The 19034-nt window shown below is 37.2% G+C and overlaps 1 protein-coding gene across 1 annotated transcript in view; it reads right to left on the bottom strand.

Moving 5' to 3' along the window:
- Positions 1 to 18579, bottom strand: part of LOC140235890 (uncharacterized) — a 39768-nt gene extending 21189 nt beyond the window's left edge. The window contains exons 1-7 of the mRNA XM_072315882.1: positions 18507 to 18579; positions 15718 to 16029; positions 8659 to 9000; positions 6818 to 6949; positions 6253 to 6327; positions 4338 to 5884; positions 323 to 484 (exon numbers count right to left, since the gene is read on the bottom strand). Of these exons, the coding sequence (XP_072171983.1) occupies positions 323 to 484; positions 4338 to 5884; positions 6253 to 6327; positions 6818 to 6949; positions 8659 to 9000; positions 15718 to 16029; positions 18507 to 18579 (2643 nt within the window). The remainder of the gene's footprint in view (positions 1 to 322; positions 485 to 4337; positions 5885 to 6252; positions 6328 to 6817; positions 6950 to 8658; positions 9001 to 15717; positions 16030 to 18506) is intronic.
- Between the last annotated feature and the right edge of the window lie 455 nt (positions 18580 to 19034).

Genomic DNA, 19034 nt, shown 5'->3' with positions numbered 1-19034 from the left:
CACAGAGACCGTACTTCGAAATCTTCGAAAATGGACTTATCGGTTTTTGCAAACAAACTCTCCATATATATATTTTGAAATACCTACTATAACATGATCAGTATATGTTTTCAGATGTTTTTCAACTTGGATTCTTTGTTCGAGGAGATTTTTTTTTTTTTATGCAAGGAGACATTGTTTGCACCTAAGATTGTTTTCTTTACATTTCTTATTATCATCCATTTAATGTATTTCCTATTTCAAATATCTTAGTAACACTTCATCTGTAGTCTGTACATAAAGACATGTGTTGTAGATCATGATAATACATGTAAGTTCTTACCAGACAGTTTGAAGCCTCTGCCCGGAGGATCTTGTAGAATTCCACGTGAAATTGTGAGTCCAATAGCAATACCTTACGGAGTACACTGCTGGAGCACATGCCCTCCGCCAAGTCACGTGACACAGTTCTTCCGCACTTCACTTCGTCCATATAGAGCGATTGCTGATAGAACGAACATGAATTGACAGTAGAGGAAATAAGTTATTCTCAGAAGAATAAGGTTGATAAAGTACTCGCAGTTGACTGGAGGTTTGAAACTCACAGAGAGAAAAAAAAAAAGATCATTCTATACAGGTTCTATTCATATCGTCATTTTCACTAATCACAACTCGGGAAGGAAAGAATGCATTTTCAGTTTGATGAGAAAGGTAGTGGGGCGATGAATATGATTGCATTACATCAATACTCGTGTTAGGTGCCCTAAGTAGCTGTATGTTCAAAACACTGTACATGATACTCAGTTTGATTTCTCCCTTTAATATACACGGCATCTTTATTATAGGCAAGGTTGGGTAATTACGACAAAGGGCAGTTTGACAACTGCAACTCTCGCAAAGGGTCTCATTTCTGATCACTTCCCGATTTATACCCTTGTACCTCAGTTTACAGCAAGAAAAACTCCAACATCTAACCATGGTATTCGTGACATGTCTGAACGCAATCTAGATAGGCTCAGGGAGGGATTTGGGTCCGTTGACTGGTCTCCTGTCTACAACGCAGGAAATGTAAACTCATCCTTTGAGGTTTTTATGAAAATTTTGATAGAAACTTGTGATAATCATATACCTTTGTTAAAACGATCTAAATCTAATTATAAAAGAATACCAAGACAGCCTTGGATCACGAAATCTCTTCTTAGGTCTATTAATAAGAAAAATAGATTATTTTGTAGATACCGTAAATCCCCAAATGTTTCAACTAAATCTCGTTATGTTTGTTATCGAAATACCCTGACCTCTACGTTACGCTTAGCTAAGCAACAGTATTTTTACCGACAGTTCGATAGATGCAAATCTGATATACAGAATACGTGGAAGGTGATTAACACAGCTTTAAAATCCAGCACTAAGGCGAATTCTCCAAATCGTATTCTGAAAGAGGGTCGCCTGATAGACAATCCAGAGGAGATGACAGATGCATTAAATGACTTCTTCGTTAACCTTGGGCCAGATCTTGCCAAGAAAATACCTCGCTCCGGGACACCTTTTCATTCGTTTCTAAGGGATAGGAATGCACACACTTTGTTTTTTGTTCCCATTGTTGAGGAAGAAATTAAAGAAATTGTTCGCAAACTAAATAACAAGAAAAGTACAGGTGATGACGGAATTTCAGTTTTTCTGTTAAAAAACATAATAACTGAAATAATTACTCCCCTTACTTATATTTTTAATCAATCTTTGTTGACTGGAAAGGTCCCTGAAAAGATGAAAATTGCTAGAGTCGTTCCCATATTCAAAAAGGGTGCTGAAGAATCGGTTAGCAATTATCGTCCAATATCTCTTTTAACTTCAATTTCAAAAATCTTAGAAAAGCTTGTTCACAAACGAACTCTTAGATTCCTTATCAACTGCAATATTCTTTCGAATTTTCAGTTTGGTTTCAGAAAACAGCATAGCACAACCCACGCTTTGTTAGCTTTCATTGATAAAGTAGCACATGCTTTAGACGACGCTTCCCATACTATAGGTGTTTTTCTCGACTTCTCGAAAGCGTTTGATACGATAGACCATGATATTTTGCTTTATAAGTTTAACCATTACGGCATTCGTGGGACAGCTCAAGATTGGTTTAAAGACTACCTTACTAATAGAAAGCAATATGTTTATGTAAATGGATATGAGTCTCTTTTGAAAACAACTTCTTGTGGTGTCCCTCAGGGTTCCCTACTTGGCCCGTTATTATTTATCCTGTACATAAACGACCTCCAAAATTCGTCCCAGATTCTTTCTTTCATATGCTTTGCCGACGACACAAATTTATTTCTTTCACATCGTAACTCAAACACGCTTATACATATGTAAAACAATGAACTGAAACTTGTTCAGTCCTGGATTCACGCAAATAAGTTGTCACTAAATATTGATAAGACGCATTATATGCTTTTCAGCAATTCTCTGAACTCTGTTTCTGATTATGTTAAGATCAATGGTATCAATTTAAACCAGGTAGATAGTATCAAGTTTCTGGGACTTTACATTGATAGTGATCTATCCTGGAAAACCCATATTAACTATTTAAGTAAAATTTTGTCCAGAAACATTGGAATTTTAAACAGGCTGAAATATAATTTCCCCATACGTATATTACAAATTATATACTCAACAATGATTTCCCCTTACCTCAACTATGGAATTTTAGCATGGGGTAATTCGTCCAAATTTTTACTTGATTCGCTATTCCTTCTTCAAAAACGCGCCATCAGAATTATCAATAACGCCGGATATTTATCTCATACAAATGAATTTTTTCACAAGAACAAAATTCTGAAATTGATTGATTTGTTTGATTACAATCTAGGTATTTTCATGTATAAGTACTCAACGAATGATCTTCCTGATGTTTTTCTTCACATGTTCAAAAGAAACTACTCAGTTCACAATTATCCCACCCGCCAACGGGACGCTTATCACCTTCCACGTACTCGCACAATGTTCGCGATGAAAACAATTATGTATGCGGGACCGAAATACTGGAATGACCTCCCCCCTGAACTCAAAGGTTGTTTATCACTATCATCCTTCAAATGCAAATTAAGACAGTATTTATTGAATAATTACGCTACATCAGCTCTTTGAAATTCTGTTTTGTGCTGTCCAGGACTATCTCGTTATACTGTACTCCAGGGTTGTTGTCATGTAAAACCAGACTTTAAGAGCCCAGCTGTTTGCGCCCTTAAATTCTATCACTGGGTCTATGTATATTTTTCCTTCTTTAAAGATAGCTGGGACGAGGAAACAGCTGGTATTTCACATTCTCACTGCACTGCAACTGGTTGTTCGATGTCTTTTTTAATGGATTTGCAGGTGCATGTGTCCCCTTCTCAATACACGCAATGTACACATTTCTAATACTGTCTGAACGGTATCATTGTTATCATAACTATATTAAGTCATATCGTATTGCCAGAACGACAATGGTTCATCCGCCTATATACAGCATGTGGCTTTTCCGATCCCTAACCTGCACTAAAGAAGAATGTTGTTATATAACTGTATATTTGTACTTTTTTTTTTTTTTTGTTTTTCTCTTATGTTCCGGTCATTGTTGTACCCGTGCTCCCCTTCTCAATCTTAAACTCGTTTTTAACCGGAACCTACGCTCAACAAGCTCGCTTTTTAAGTAGGTTCCTTCATATTTCTTTAGCATTCATTCACAGATTCCAAACTGAACAGATCGACCACTATTATGTTTTACATATTTGCAATATTCTATGTACGTCATGTATTTCATTCAATTTTGTTATATTTGATGTAATTTTTCATCGAGAAATATGAAAATAAATTGAAATTGAAATTGAAATTGAAATTTCAGTAGACGTTGGAACTCCGTGGAGTCCAATTATTTTGCAATAAGAACATTTTGCTTGACTCCTCATAACACTTTTTTTTTTCAAAAAGCCACGACGAAAAACGTTTCATACAATTTACCACCAAACGTTCTAATTGATAACAAGACATGAAATACGTGCCATGGCAAGTCAGATTAAACTTACACATTAAGTCATCATAATGTATCACGCGAGGAGGGCAATTATTTTACATAACAATAATACTTAAAACGTTAATAAAATTGCACATAATGTTATATAAAACGATTTCCCTAAATAATAGGGCCTGTTCCAGGTGTAAAAAGAATGTTAATAAAGTTGTTGAGGTTGTAGATTATGCACTCAAATTCACACAGGGGAAACACACACACAAACACACACCCCCACACACAAGGAATGTTATTTTCGTTCGTCATTATATTTTCTGACATAATTATTTCATATCAATATTCAAGTTGTGTCACTCACCACTTGGTTGTAGCACACCATGAACACCATTCCTGACACTGTGTGTTCTGGTGTAAAGGACTCTAGTGTATATTCCGTCCATTGTTCTCCCACTGCCCTTGCTGCCTCCTCAGTGTGACACTCAAACGCAACGTCAACGCAGAAATCCTGGTCAGAAGACTTCACCAGGCCCTTAATGATATCCAGGCCGAGTTCACTCCCTGAAGCTGAGGTGAAGTAGAGTACGTAGCGGAACTCCTCAGGGTGACGAAGAAGTTTGTTTTTCACCTCGTCGTACTTAGCACGATCATTGCCGAATAAATATTTAATATATATCCCTGCAATGTATTCTTGAAACAATTTATGGGGAAAAGAAACAGTTGATGCAACCAAGGATGAAATGTTGACATCGCGCCGACGTTCCCTTGGGATGACATCTTTTTCTATAGTCAAAACACCCACTCTGCAGCATGTGACCATGGCATCATGACACTCTCTGAATTGTTCTTCAGGAAATAGGAGATTTTTGTCAAATAAACCGTCCAACGCTATCTCACTTATTTCTTCAATTGCCCTACTAGCTTCCTTTAATTGTTTAACAATCTTCTGATTTTGTAGATTTTCACAAACTTTTGATGCGTAGTGCTCTTTCAGGAAAGATATCATTTCTCCAAAAATCTGGGAGAAAGTGTGCAATTTTTGGAGTTCTCTTCGTCTTTCTTCACTGAAGTCGTTCCACATGAGGCAAAGCATGGCACAGTAAATAGGAAACGGGGCCATGTTTGACTGGACGACATCATTTTCCTGCATGAAACTGATTAAGCTTTCTGCAAGATTGTCCTTCTCTCTAATCCGAAAGTACCTTATGATATAAGTCGATAAATTCTCCTCGTTAAATCCTTCGACGTTAAGAAAAATGTAAGTTTCGGCAAGACTCTTGTCCGTCATGAATTCATTTGTCCTCCAAGGGCGTGTTGTGACAATTACTTTGCATGAATTGTATTGGTCTCTTCGTAGAATGCGAATGACTTCACTGCTGCTCGTTTCACTTAATTTTTCGTCAAACTCGTCGAAACCGTCAAATATAATGAGAATCCTACTCAGATTTGTTGAAATATAGTCATCTATCTTCGTCTTTGTTGCCGTATTTGAATGCGAGAGGTACGTCTTGACTATACCACCAATACTTATTGCGTTCTTAATATCTCTAAGAGGTATTAGGAGCACCATGTCCAGATCTTGGAGAATCCGTCCCTGACACCAGTCCCAGGCAATCTTAGCGCAAAATGTTGTTTTACCGACACCTCCCTCACCTTGGATCAGAAGTCGCTTCGAAACATATCCCTCTTTATTGTTTTTTAGAAAGACTAGAAGATCGTCGTATGTTATTTGTGTCTTAAACTTGCTACTTTGGTTTATCATACTTAAATTCGTATAAATATCATCCAATTCAACACGTTCCATAAAGTTGAGTGGATCCACCATGACCTTGCTTCGTGACACACGGTAATACTCTTTCAGATCTTCCTTACATTGCTCTACCTGTTTCTTTGTAAGCGATGGTGGTTCTTAGAAGAGAAACGAAAATAAAAGGAAAAAGCAAAAACATAAAATCAATATCATAAATATAAGAGTGTACGTAAATACCCGCAGACACGTAGGAATAACATGTAGAGAGAGAGAGAGAGAGAGAGAATGTGTGTGTGTGTGTGTGTGTGTGTGAAGAGAGGGAGAAAGAAGGCCTGTAATGTGATAATTATATCGGTTTTTTTTATAATAACCGTGTTACGTTATACAATTTTATCATGGTACAAAGAATGTAGTCATAAATGATGAGATTTCATTGATTTGAAAATATAAAAGTCATTGTGCATAATGGAATAATGCACTTTTTCAGGCACGAATTAGATTGTGATTATGTACATATTTTTCTTACTCAGTATTAGTTCTTCTTCCTCTTGAAATCGCTCTGGTATGTTTGGTCTTCGCCAGCAGGAATTCCAGCCACATCCTGTGAAATATTATCACCACCAATAACAACAAGAGCATCACTGTAAATGAACATTTTCAAGTACAATATATCAGGGGCACAACTTATTTTCAACACCTTTCTCGTTTCCCCTCTTTTCGCTACCAGATTCTCAGGCCATCATTTCAAGCATATACGCTTTCGATTTGTGGTCTGATGCATTCACTCTTTACGAATAATATCATTTGTTATATCTGACATATTAGAGTAGTCATCGTTGGTAATAGATTTGCAAGTTCTACTTACATGAGACATTTTTTGGTCATCGTAATGTTGATGAATATCAGTAATAATTTCAATTTTTGTATCAAAACTACGAAAATATCATAGATAAAACCAAAGAAATGCACTCCTATACGCACAAACACACACACGTGCGCACACACACAAAGAAACACACAGAAAAACACACGCGAATAATCATTAACGCAATGAATGCAAATATCTAACCATAAAGAAAATAAACCAATACCTTTTTGCGGTAGATAGTCCGGATGTTTGCTTTGCAGATATTTCCCAACAGAAAGAAATATGATGACTATAATAACAGGCACACCAATGGTGAGTCCAATGATGAGACCCAAATTAACACGTTTTCCTGAAACTTGATGTAGACACAAATGAAACACGTTTTTATTCATTACTCCATTTAGAAGATAGTAAAATGAACACATAGGAATACTGGGATATACAATACAATGTTAACATTATATGTGTTTGAGTGAGTGTGTGTGTGTGTGTGTGTGTGTTTGTGTGTGTTTGTTTGTGTGAGAGAGAGAAAAATTTATGTTTGATAGTGAAAACGAATTGGTTGATTGCCTGAATACATGTCTGCCCATGCATCACAAAACCAACAAAAAGTCGCCAGATATGGATTTTTGATTAAGGGCAGATTCTCAACGAGCAGAATTTAAACTTTAAAATGATGTATAATTCAATTCAAATACTCTGGAAAAGTATGAATTGAGAAAAGGAGCTCTAAATCACAAGGTCTATTCAAGCGCTTAATCTTTATCAAGCCTTGCTAGCCGGACAAAACACGGAATGTAAACTTTCAGAGCAACAACAATGAAAAATTTATTAGACTAAGCTGAGATTGAGCATGTTCTATCAGCACGTTCTGTTCATGAACAATGCAAACTTTCCAAGCAGTATCATTTATTTTCAAATGTTATTAGAGTTGGAAAAGCGAAGAGTGTGCAAAGGATTTTCAAGAAATAAAAAGTGACCTGTAAGACGTACCTGCTTACACTATACTCTCCAAGAAATGGTTGTAGAAAAACTGCTGGAAAACACTTTCCCATTCATTTTATGATCCAAAACTTCCGAATAAGACACAGACTAGCTCTTACAGAAAGTAGAAAAACTTAGATTTGACTCGATTGACATGTTCCACCTTTTTTGAGTTCTCAAGTTAAATCAAGGGGTGCGATATTTTGTTGGTTTTGTTAATATGCAGAGTCACAATCATTATCACCATTATGATGACAAAACAAATCATTCAAAAGACACACTTCTAATTGAGTCATTCTACGAGACCAACACCCACAAGTCATACGACCAACGAGCTCGACATTGATGAAATGTCCATGACCATGAGTTACACAGCTCACCAGTCATACAGTCTGCGAGCTTGATATTAGGTTAAAAAGGTAATGAGTCCGGCACTAGGTAAACAAGGCCTGCGAGTCTCACACTAACAGGCAAAAAAAAAAAAAAAAAAAAAAGGAAAGAAAAGAAAAGAAAAGAAAGAAAACAATAACAAAAAAGCGGTTCAGGAGACCAACAATGCATAATTATGACAAGAATAGGTGTCGGACTCTTGGACCTTTTTTTTTTAACCTAAACCTGAACGTTACAAATCTCAATAAGAACATTGGTTTAAAGGGGATGGCTAGTAACCGATCAGTAAGAATCAGTGGGAATGCTGAGGGATGATTGTTCCAATCCTTGTGGAATTCATTTAAGAGTACATTGTATATCTACTGTTGTGTGAAAATTATTTGCTTCAGAACGGTGTCATATTCAAGTAATGTGCAGTTTCATGTTTCCAGGTTATCGTGCCAGGTCAGTGACGGGACATTAATCTGCACATTACATGGAATATGAGACCGTTGTGAAGCAAATAATGTTCACACAACAGTAGATATATAATGTACTCTTAAATGAATCCCACAAGGATTGGAACAATCATCCCTCAGTATTCCCACTGATTCCCACTGATCAGTTACTATTTATCCCCTTTAAGTAATATCGATTCTTTGCCATTTTTTTTTTATTCAGAAACATAGAATTGGCGACATTTCACGAAACCTGATGAAGTCAGAACTGTGATTTCTCGGATCGACGTTCCATTCAGTGAGTCACCGGTAGCCACGCACATGAAGGTTTGCCCTGTCCCGTGATTGGCTGAAACAGTGATTGTCTCGAACCTCTCGTATGTGCCGTCAGAAAGTGTGTTCTGTTGTGAAACCACGGAATTCAGTCTCTTTCCGGACTCCTCCGTCCATAGCAAGGAAACGTTGGGTTTGAATCCACTCACGACACACGTAAGATTTAAAGAAGGGGGGTTGGAGGGAGATTGATATGTACACCGGCTTTGACGAGATTGACTTCTATCAGCACACTCCTCAATCGTATGTCCTGATGCTATAGCTAAGAAAATAAGGAAATTATTTTGAAATGACGTATAATTATTATTTTATATACGGATCCTAAACTTTACTCAGCAAATAACTGACATGACATGACATCACCTGATACTTTGCGCAGATGTAACAAAGAGTTGTTTTCGTGTTTTTTTTTTCTTTTTTTTTAGTGTTTGTTTTTCCTTTGGATTTGCCATTTTACAAATGCGACTACAACCTGAAAAATGCTCAGATGGAGAAATATAATTTTGACAGTTGGATGAAAACTCACCTGTTTTCATTTGAATTTGAAATGTAGTATGATTACATTTATATAGATGTATGACTTAATACTAAAATCACTGTTGATAATACATAAAAAAGCATATTATGTAATATGATAAACGCCCCCCCCAAAAAAAAAAGAAAGAAACGACGTTATATGATAAACGCAAAAAGAAAAGAAACAGCGCTACAAATGAGAGAGAAAGAAATCATTATTTATGGAGTAGTTATAAATCTAGTAGAAATTAAACATGTTTCCAATTATGCGAAATGCAAATGTGAAACAAATGACCGAACCTGTCTATGTGTGTCTTCTACAAGTGAACATTTCGTTTGTCATAGAAAACTCGGTCATCAAATGTCTGACTTGTTCCAGACTTAGTGGTTGCTATGGTAACGCCTTTGTAGAAACTGCTGTTTCAAGGGAAAAGACCTTAATATAATTTGTATGAAAACATTATTCATGACTGGTTTGTACAGAAGGTTTACACACTAAAGCAGCGTTTACACTTTGGCGAGTTTACATGGCGAGCTATGGCGAGTTAAGGCGAGTTGCCAAAATGAGGCACTCGCGATAACTCGCGTGAAGCTCACCATGTAACTCGGGATAACTCGCGACAACTCGGCACGGCTCGGCGGAGCTCGTTCAAGCCCGGGACAACTCTCCTTGAAGTCGTGAGCAGTCCCAAAATTTTTGAACATGTTCAAATTTTTTGCTAACTCGCTGTAACTCGTGCTGAACTCAGCTAGACTCGTTATATACTCGCGGTACTCGCAATAACTCGAAAGAAGCTCGAGATAAGCTCGTAATAACTCGTAATAACTCGCCATATTTGAGTATACGCGAGTGCATTCCGAGTTTACTAGAGCGAGATACGAGCACTGCGATCGTATTACGAGTGATGGAGAGGTGCCCGCGAGATTAGCGCGAGTTCAGATCGAGCACCCCGAGTTACAGCGAGTTTCGTATGAGTTTAGTCAGATTGCGTTGCAAGTGCACATTGACATGCCAGCTGAATATTAAATATCCAGTGTTCTATATTTTTCCATATATATTTTAAAATGAGAGCACATTTTAATCGACCCACGCATGTAAACGTACTTTTAAAACGGCCATTGTCACTGTACTATTACAACTAGCAAAAATAGGAGAGGAATATGCCCCGACCCAAGAGATCCAAGAGTTGTGGCCATTCAGGTAGTTAAACACCGAAAGAATAATGTCATTCAAACAAGGGTAGAAGTAGAAGAAGTGCAGGAAGAGAGAATGGAGACGGAAGAGGAGATCAGGTAAAAGAACAAGACACCAAACTAGACCAGGTCCAAGCTCAAACTACTGAGCATCAGGCCTCGCCTGTCGAACTGGTTGGGGAGGAAAATGAACCCATTTTTCTCAACTCGCAAGGTTCTCCGTCTGGCACCCCAGGGAAGACGAAAAAAAGAACAAAGAAGTCCACCCCTAAGAAGTCCACCCCGAAGAGACGAAAAACACCTCACTGCATACACATTCACTGAAGAGCAAGAAGTAGAATTGAGTATATGAATATAAGAACGACCCAAGTCCAATTTTTGGCCAAATTTAGTTTGACATGGGAAATTGTAGCTTATGCATGGACTCATCTTGTGTGTAAATGATAAATCCTAATTACCCCCGGAAGTGCCTGAAATGAATGAGTTAAATCTTATATCAATGTAAGAATGAAGGACTTGGGTCATTCTTACATTCATATAATAGCGCCCTCTCTCATCCTTCTCCCATCTCTATAGCAGAATATCATGTATATGAATCAAAGAACGACCCAAGTCCATATGAATCAAAGAACGACCCAAGTCCACCACACAAAATGGCCTCTCCACAATTAATGTAAATGTTAATTGTCATAATAATATATGTTCTAATTTGTATATACAATGTTGCCTTCCCATCACAGTTGAATAGAGTATTATTGGACAAATAAAAAAGATATGAAGTTTTTTTTAGTTTACTCGAAATGTTCTTCCATGGACTTGGGTCGTTCTTATATTCATATACTCAATTAGCAGAGTGGTACATAGATCACAATTGTCTGTAGAACAGGCGACTAAAGTCATACAAGGATACTGCAAAGAAGACAATTAGGTTAATCGAAGAGAAGGCCAAGGAGTACGATCCGGTGTGCTTCGGTAAGTGAAGATGAATATTAATATCTATTATTTAGGTGGGGGGAGGGGGCCTCTGGCGGCAAAACGGAGTTTCGCTAAATATATTTTTGTTGAATTCATTACCATGATTACTACTATGATTATGATTGCCATAATTATCGAAAATCCTGTCAACAACTGAGTATATGAATATAAGAACGACCCAAGTCCATGGAAGACCATTTCGAGTAAACTAAAGAAATCTTCATATATTTTTTATTTGTCCATTAATATTCTATTCAACTGTGATGGGAAGGCAACATTGTATATACAAATTAAAACATATTTATGACAATTAACATTTACATTAATTGTGGAGAGGCCATTTTGTGTGGTGGACTTGGGTCGTTCTTTGATTCATATGGACTTGGGTCGTTCTTTGATTCATATACATGATACTCTGCTATAGAGATGAGAGAAGGATGAGAGAGGGCGGTACTATAGTAAGAATGACCCAAGTCCTTCTTAACTCATTCATTTCAGGCACTTCCGGGGGTAATTAGGATTTATCATTTATACACAAGATGAGTCCATGCATAAGCTACAATTTCCCATGTCAAACTGAATTTGGCCAAAAATTGGACTTGGGTCGTTTTCATATTCAGGTCTTCAAATGACTACATGACATGCATAATATTTAGTCCTGAAAATTTTGACCCCCACATTTCGTTTATCCCGTTAGCTATATACTTCATTGTATGAGAAACAAGAATTTGATAAAGTTGTTTGTTTCTTTCCATTAATTTATGTGATCTAAATTCCCAGTGTTCGATTTTTTTTTTTTTTCAGTTGAACAGCTGAACAATTTCCTCAAGTCTATGAGGACACAGTACAGCCGTCTGACGAACCCAAAGTCTGGAAAGTGGACCAGAGACACACCTTATAGTGAGAGAGATCAGTGGATTCTCAATACATTCCGCTTCCTGGAGGGACATATTGTGAGGATGAAAGGAAGAACATTGGGAAGGGTAAATATGCACTAATTTTGATTTTATTAAGATCTGTAATAAGCTACATTTAAACAAAATATAGAAATCGCCATCGTGTGTCTTTCTTGTAAAAGGTGTTGATCGAGTGATTTATTTATTTTTTGCAGACCTCTGAAGGACAAGTAGCATCCCAACCAAGAGAAGACGAATTATATGCTCTTCCCCCGACCAGGATACTGAGACTGATGGGCATGATGACAGCAGTGAGAATGACCAGACCACCCAAGAAGCTGATGACCCCCAGCAGAGCATGAAGCTGGTTCCTCACACCAACTTATCAATTGTTGGCAAGGGCAAGGGCAAAATGAAAGGGAGGTGTACAACCCTCAAGGTGGCCTCTGAAGAAGCCAAGGACAGAGAACTGCTGGAAAAGGTGAATGTGAATTGTTGTAAAGAAAAGACAGTACGGATCGAGTAATACATGTATTTTATGAACACTTATATTTTAATACATGTACATGCACGAATAACAAAAATGACTAATCCACCATATTGTTAGAGGGTAAAACTGTGTGTTTATCATGATAACGCCATGATATAAAACCGATGAAAAGGATACTCAACGCGTACATTAAGGCCACTGCAACATTGTGGTTGATCGATTTTTAAAAATATTCTTAAAATGAGCTGCATGGCCTGTCTAATTATGTTCAGATTGATAAAAAACAACCAAGAATAGGAAAATAACGAACGACACACATTCACTTCCAAGATGTTTATATATATATATATATATATATTTTTTTTTTTATTATCATCTGCTACAATAATAATTCCAGCACATTGGGGTGAAGTTTTAGGTTTTCACCTTTTGAAGCACTAAATGATTCCTGTGAAGCATAATTTTTTTCGAAGGTTAACTTTTACATCCCAACATATATTCTGAAAACATTTAAGGACGTGCAGCCCAGATTTTTTTTTAATAAAAATTGTAATTATCATCTGCTAGAATGATAATTCCTGTACAGTTGTCCATGAAGTGAAGTTTTAGGTTTTCACTCTGGAAGGACAGAATGCTTACTGTGAAGCATAATTATGTTTAAAGTTAACTTTTACATCCAAACATATATTCTGAAAGCACTTTTACATGCAGCTCATTTTTTTAACTGAACATAATGTTAAATACATGTATTACCTCTAACATCAAAACAAGAGATTAAACACGTAAATTGCGATTTGGACATTTCATCTCGACCATACACAAACCTTATTTGTTTGAGTTAACTCCGTCAAGGTAAAATTATATGCATGCTTTCACGATAGGCATTTCTTTAAATTTACATTTTCGTCAACCAGTTGTATCCGAGTGATTGAAAATATTTATTCTCAATGTTATAAAGGAGTTACTTACTTTTAACATGTGAATTTCAAACTGTTCTCAATTTCGCTGATATTGTAGTTTTGTATTTATTCACCTGCATAATTATGTTTGAATTAATATGGCAGATGTTAAGGAATAAAGATTCGCAAGTACATTTTAACACTCGATATTAAAACAAGCTTTGAACACTAAGTGTTGCAGTAAACAAAAATTTTGATCCGGCATTGTCCCATACACTAACATGAATTAAAATAACGCACAAAGTTATTACTAAATTTATTCAGTTCTTGAGGTTTTTCTGGGATACATTAATAGGTGATTAAACATTATGATAATGAACATTGTTCTGTATTAAAGAAAAGGAACAGTAAAGTGTTACATTACTGTCATTAATCTCAAGATCTCAAAATATGTTTTATTACGTGTGCAGAACATTTTGGTTAACTGTGATTTTTTGTTTTTGTTTCAGTACTCTCGAGATAATTTCGTGATACCGTATAATCCCTGGTTAACTGCTCAATAACTTATACTACTTTTGTGCAACATGATGAAATATAAACGATGTACCCTTATGAGTATTGAAGTGACTGGTATCCTTTTATTATGTTGTAGCTCCTCCAGCGAGCAGATGAGGTCAGAGATCTACGAAGGTCTTCTTTCGCCTTGTCATCTCTCCCCGCAAGACCGTCCAGGTCTTCACCAGCTAACTCCGCCATCAGCGTCTCATAGTGTCCGTACTTTGGCCTCCTCAACAACCAGGGACTTGTCCAAAACCTCCTTTGAAGCATTTTGGTCCTCTCTTGAGCATCTCTTTTTCTGCGGCGCCTCCTTGACAACAGGATCGCACCAATCGTGCAGAAGATCAGGGTCTCTTCTTCTTCAAGCAGAGCGAAAAAGCTTCTGGCATCCATCTTTGAGCGCCAAAAATGTGCATTTCCCGCCCCTCGATCGTATAAAACTCTTATTACTCGTAATAAAGTCTTGACAACTCGTTTAAAGCTCGCTTTAAGTCGTATAAAGGTCACTGCAACTCATACTAAGCTCGGTATGTCTCGTTTCAAGCTCGGTTTACTCGTACAGCGAGCGTAGTGAACTCGGCGTTGAGTCTTATATCACTCATGCAAATTCCAGAAAAAAAAGATACATTTCGCGCGAGTTTGTGCGAGTTAACGCGAGTTGGAGCTCGCACAGCTCGCGCACGACTCGCGACTCCAACTCGCCAAAGTGTAAACGTTGCTTAACTGTTCGGAGACTACATCTGTTTTGTTTTAAGGCATAACAGTAATGTCAAATAGGACAGTTGCAATGACATCACAATGTGGAAATGTGTTCCCCTACCAAAAAAAAAAAAAAAAATATATATATATATATATATATAAAATAGAAAAAATAAAGACAAGGTCCACCTGCTTAAAAAAATTCTAATGTAATTTGTTTCTCTCTGACACACAATTATTATGTATACTTCTTTTCTTTACAAAGTTCTAGTAAGTCTCTACTATCTTGATTTATCTGTTTGCTGTGAAACTTGTGATATGAAAATCTTCAGATATGTCGTTGGAGCAAATCTGATAGTTAATGTAATGCTTTATCAAAAAGAAACTAAACGGAAGGTTCAGTGTCCTTGTGAAAAAATGCACAATATGCAAACCTGTTCTAACAATTTTTATATACTTTATGTGTCGTGTTGCATTTCTGTCAAGCAAAAGGTTTGATTGCAATTAGTCTCAGTTATCTATCACCACGATTTCTCTTGATATTGGCTTAACTGGTAGCATTATCTTAAGTCAATGTGGCACTTGTTGTGATGAACTGTCACTGACATGTCGTTCATTCGTCTCCTTCGTTTCAGGTAACTTGAGTGTCTAAAGTTTCTTCTTTGTTCTATTTACTGGTTACCTATATAATTCATAACAATATGTTTTCCATCTCACTAATTATGACATGAATAGAGACAGATGTTACTCACAGCTAATCGTCAAGATAGTGAAACTGTCAAAACTTTGAGTGTTCTTCAGCAGCACCTGACAATAGTAACGACCTTCATCCGCCACCTCCAAGTCGGTGATGACGAGACTGAAGTTCTTGTCTATGTCGAACCGTTCCTCCAAGCTCTCAAAATTTCCATCGAAATACTCAGCCTTAGGCGTCTTCTGGTCCGGATGTAAGATGCTATCCTTATCCCAGTACACTGTGAGGGGCTCCTCCTTGATGTCACACGGCAATAGGATGTCTTCTCCTTTCCATCCTTGAACGTTGGGGGCAGTGCCTACCACTGACGCTAGACGGCAGAAATTTGAGTTCGCGTGATTGTATGCATGCATTGAACTTCATACATACGGCTTTCTACTCTAAACGTGTTGTATGCATGATGCCTGTCTTCACCCCCCCCCCCACCAGAAAATTCGGGGAGATGCCGCAAAGAGATCAGATTGTTTTTCTTATCATTATTACTATTATTTTGATACCCCAGTTTGTCTGGTATAACTAGTGAAAAGTTGAAAGAAGGATGTTATTCAGAGGTGTGAAGGTTCAGGTGCGAGTTTTTCCGACAAACATGTCGAAAAAAGGAACCGGTGGAACTCGAACCTGTCATCTACTGCTTTCCGGGCAGCGGCACTACCACCAGGCCGTCCCTGGTTGCCGGAAGTGACACATGAACATCGAAAAAATACCCAAGCTCCGAAATTCCGACATTGTCATGTTTAGTAGTCCAAGGCAAAGAAGGCATATTAATGAAAGACAGATCATTCGGAGGGGTGAAAGTTCAGGTGCGAGTTTCGGAGCTTGGGTATTTGTTACATATTCATCGTGTCACTGCCGTCAATCAGGGAAAGCCTGGTGGTAGTGTCGCTGCCCGGAAAGCAGTAGATGACAAGTTCGAGTCCCACTGGTTTGTTAAATTACAGATCAGCAGTTGCGATCTTAACAAATTTAATTTGTAGAGGGAGACAACTTAAAGTGAAGAAACTAGTGAAAAGGGGTTCACTCAATGTCCTTACTCTTTCAATCATTTAAATGTAAAGGCTATACAGATGATAAATTTCAAATTTAATCATTATTGTCCGTAAGAATGGAAAATAATAGGTAATCTTACCTTAAATCTAAATAATCTATGTTGTCCTAATGAATATAAACATTATTTTTCTCCTCTCCATTTGAAATGGTAACAGGTTTAATCCTAATTAAAGTGAATAATGATCATAAGGATATGATATAAGAATAATACGACACAAATGACATCATAGCAGATAGTCATGTTACCAATCTACTCTTGCACGATTTGAAATCAACCAACAGTGTCCTCAAATAAAATTTGAAATATTGTCCGGTGAAAAAAGTAAAAATCGTGACGTAATTGAAAAGGTAAAGGTAAATCCTAATTAAAGTCAATAATGTTATAATTTTTCGTTGAAACACCACGAACGTTTACCTGGAAATCATGAAACTACATTCTACTCTAATCCTTACCCTTATAATCATAAGCAGCTTATGGTCATAATATAAACCATTTAACCCTTTCTGTGTTAATGAGTAAAATATGCACAAATTTCACACACATGTAGCAAGCAGAGGCTTAAGGACTGTCCCTTTTGCCCACATTTGGGCCCCAAACGTGATAAACATGTAACTTTGAATAGATTGCTGTTCGCCTTTATCTAGGACTGATACCTGGTAAAGAATTGAAGCGAACACACTCATTGTTCAAGTTAAATTTGATACGTTGAACTGAAGAAACTTTATTATTTAAGTCTACAACACGAGGGTTGTGTCTTTATTTGGCTGAATTTCAAATGGTTGAAAGGGGATGGCTAGTAACTGAGCAGTGACAATCAGTGGGAATGTTTCGGGGTGATTGTTCCAATCCTTGTATGATTCAATTAAGTGTATATTTTATATGTATTGTTATGTGAACATTATTTGCTTCAGAATGGTCTCATATTCAAGTAATGTGCAGATTAATGTCTCCAGGTAAGCATGCCTGTACAGTGACGTGGCGATCGTTAACGGCCCGTTAATGAAAATGTATTTCTTTCCATTACATCATTTTTTTTCCAATGAAACAGTTTCGATCTTGTTTTAAACGAATTCAATGAAGGCGCATATTTGTTGTCCATAAAAAGGAAGTTGTAGAAACTTGGACCTGTATGGATAGATGTCTGCTGAACTAGTACGCTTCTTAGCAAATGCTATTGGAGTAGTGACGGTTTTGTTGGAATTTTATGATGTGTCAGGTTATGATGGCACATGGAGTGAAAAAAAAAAAACCAAACAAACATCAGGCATTTTTGGGTCATAACTGTACCAAAAAAAAAAAAGAGAAAAAAGTATCGTATCCCCATTTTAGCCTTGTTTAAAGGCACGGGGCTTTTGAAACAATGAACGAAAAGTGATAACAGAAAGATTACCTCTTACAATCTCTGAACTGCTTGATTATATGTATTCCCTTGTAAAATACCTACATTTCGCATATGAAATATCGCCGAAAGGTTATTTCTCAATACCCAAATTGTATCTGCCTAAAAGGTTTTTATGGTTTATGCTGGTGAGTAATGATCTTCTGCAAATGTAGAAAAATGACAGTTCTCGAAGAGCCGACTTGTTTTTATCAAGACTGGACATCGGTGGACATAATGAGATTAAAGTAGGAAAATCATATTATTGCACTACTATAGAAACAGGACATGTGCACGAATTAATTTACGAGCGATTAGTGTTTATATGCAGTGTAATTATATAGCAGGTCCAAGCGCTTACCTTCTCCAGAGTGGCCACGGAACACAGCAGTAGTCAATGATGACAGGAGGACGAGGCAGTATCTTCTATCCATCACAGGTACTCAAAGACTGAGATAATTAATTAAGATAATTAATTGAATGCGCGTTATTATCGTACTGTCTCAGCAGACTGGCAGGTAATCACACTCATACTACTAAAAATGGCGACGATTGCACACACACCCAACTTAATGCTAGACGGACCGAACTCTTTTGTTGAGTGAGTGCGTGGGAGTTTAATAGTGCAATGCTCCTACCTTTGACGGAAGCCGTTTGCTCGCTGACATGTTTGTGAATTCTTTATACTAGCATGTCTCGCATGTTATGTCCTTTACCGCTGATACTCTTGGCACAATTCAGTTCGTAGGAGACATGACTGTTTGCTCATATCATGCATGAATGACATTGTACAATACACACATTCTTTTCCCAAATCCAAAGGCAGGCCTCCAATCTGAATATACAGAAGTGCTATCTGTACAATTGGATTGCGTGGAGTCTTCAATTT

The sequence above is a fragment of the Diadema setosum genome, chromosome 12 (genome assembly GCF_964275005.1).
Source record: "Diadema setosum chromosome 12, eeDiaSeto1, whole genome shotgun sequence".
Taxonomy (NCBI): domain Eukaryota; kingdom Metazoa; phylum Echinodermata; class Echinoidea; order Diadematoida; family Diadematidae; genus Diadema; species Diadema setosum.
The sequence above is the reverse complement of the archived record's forward strand: the minus strand, read 5'-3'. Positions and strand labels throughout refer to the sequence as shown.